Here is a 2,116-nt window from a genome sequence, read left to right as displayed (position 1 = left end):
ATTTCAAAATTATTTTTGGAATCACGGTTACATAATTTCCCATTAAACGAACTCAAGTTTGTTTTTTTCAGTAGTTAAGTTTATTGCTGGAGTTCAAAAAAGATTTTTGAAAATTACATGAACTTAATCCAATGCAGATATTGCTGTCAACGTACCAAGCTAGCAGCAGCAGTAGCAGCAACAAATGCATCAACATTCAGCCTAAAGACAGACTCGGAGTTTACTTCAAAGACGACGTGTGGCCCCTACCTTACATGTTCATTTCAGATGACAACCTCCTCAGTGGCGGGCAGGATCAGAAAAGTTTCATGTTGGATATCTCACAGACAGGAAGTATATCCGTCGGCCAGGTGGCCCGTCTCGATGAATTGGTTTTTCCTTACAAGTTTCCCATGGCCGCATGGGTTTTTCCAAGTCAGTAAATGAGAATATTTTTGAAAAATGTTTTTCAAAATTATTTGTATTAAATTGAAAATGTTTCAAAAACACTTTCTGTTGAAAATGATGTTGTTGTGGTAGTATTAATTTTTGCGAAATATTTTTTGTTGTTTCAACGTAAAATAAATAAACTGTAAGATGGTGCGGTCTCATTCTTAGATGCTGCAGCTTCAACTGGCGGTGACAACAGCAACGACCTAGAAATGGTTGCGTGTCCTCCAGGGTTGACCCTGCCGTCCATGGTACCCCCTACAACAACAACCCCCTTGCCCACTCCTCCAAGAACTGGACCAAAGGGTCCCGATGGAGATACAGGAGCCCCTGTTAGTTTTATATAGTAGATATTTTCTTTAAGCAGTGGCGGATCTATAGGAGCCGAAAGCACCCTCCGTTGCAAGCAGCGTTGTTATCAAAAGTCTAAAAACCACTTTTAGACAGGAAAACACCAGTTTTAAGTATACAATGCCCAAAAATTGGCGTGATAAGCAAATAAAAAACATAAAAAGTCGCCAGCCTAATTTTGGCTACACTAGCGAACATTTTGTAAATTTCTTGGCCACTTTGCCCCACTCCCTTAAACGTTGTACAGATCAGCCACTGGGTGTAAGTTGTGATATTTTATGGCGTTGAAAATTTTGTTGGTAATGTAACAATTGTTAATGTTAGCTGGCAAGCAAATTATGTTTCTACTTGTTTGAGCCAGTTTGGAATTGAAGTATGGATACAGTGCACGTTTGAATGGAGATGTTGAGCTTTCGAAGTTGATGATGGTTAATTAAAGTTTTGTGGTGTACATTCACTGCTGAAACGCTGTCGTTCACCACACTGATCATTATGTCAATTTGCTTGCATTTATAAATTGATCATCTGGCCTATTATGCTAGGTTAAGTTGCAGTATTAATTACTATTGAGTTGTTGCAACTTCACTTACTATTAATTAAATTTCTTAGCTGCAAATAGCTTCAAATTGTAATTCTAAACAATATGATAGGGACGTTGCGACTGTTTCACGACAGGTACCGCCTCTAATTGAGTTGAGTCAATGTTATGATACATTTCAAATTCTGAAGTGCACTTTAGTTTTCCGTGAAAGAGTTGAAGCATTATCACGATATGTTACATTACATTAAGAAATTAATTCCTAAATAAATATAACAACAGGGGCCTGTGGGAGACACCGGCTACCCCGGCGATACGGGCTTCCAAGGCTTCACAGGTTCGACGGGTGCCACAGGCCTCCAGGGTTCGACAGGAGGAACAGGAGATGTTGGAGCGACGGGATTAGTCGGATTCAATGGACTGAATGGTCAAGATGGAAACAGTGGCAACCCTGGAGTTGAAGGGGTCGTAGGAGCAACGGGGGTTAAAGGTCAACCCGGATTGAGAGGACCGAACGGTGTGGATGCATTTGTGTATTATAATATTACGGATGATGAGGAAGACGACGGAAGCAGTAGCAGCGGACGTGGTGGTAGTGGTCAGTTGAACCAGCCGCTACTGCAACAACAGCCAAATTTAGAGGCGAGAACTTGGTGGCAGAAGGAAAGTTTTGTGAAGGGCATGTTTGCTTGGGCAGCCATCTTATCATTCATTATTATTGTCGAGTTCATCTGGTCTCTTGCTCTGCTATGTGTCATTGCGAAGAAGAAAAATTAAAATCTCCGGATTTTTATAGAT

General features: G+C 40.7%; 1 protein-coding gene across 1 annotated transcript; it reads left to right on the top strand.

Annotated features, from left to right (window-relative positions):
• Window positions 1-725: 725 nt before the first annotated feature.
• On the top strand, window positions 726-1,837 carry HELRODRAFT_136381 (hypothetical protein; the record flags this gene model as incomplete). Its single annotated transcript, XM_009015549.1, has 2 exons — window positions 726-761; window positions 1,601-1,837. Coding segments are annotated over 2 exons (273 nt in total), but the record flags the coding sequence as incomplete, so codon positions are not given.
• Between the last annotated feature and the right edge of the window lie 279 nt (window positions 1,838-2,116).

Source organism: Helobdella robusta (genome assembly GCF_000326865.2).
Source record: "Helobdella robusta unplaced genomic scaffold HELROscaffold_16, whole genome shotgun sequence".
In the NCBI taxonomy this organism is placed as follows: Eukaryota; Metazoa; Annelida; class Clitellata; order Rhynchobdellida; family Glossiphoniidae; genus Helobdella; species Helobdella robusta.
This window is presented reverse-complemented; position numbering and strand designations above follow the sequence as displayed.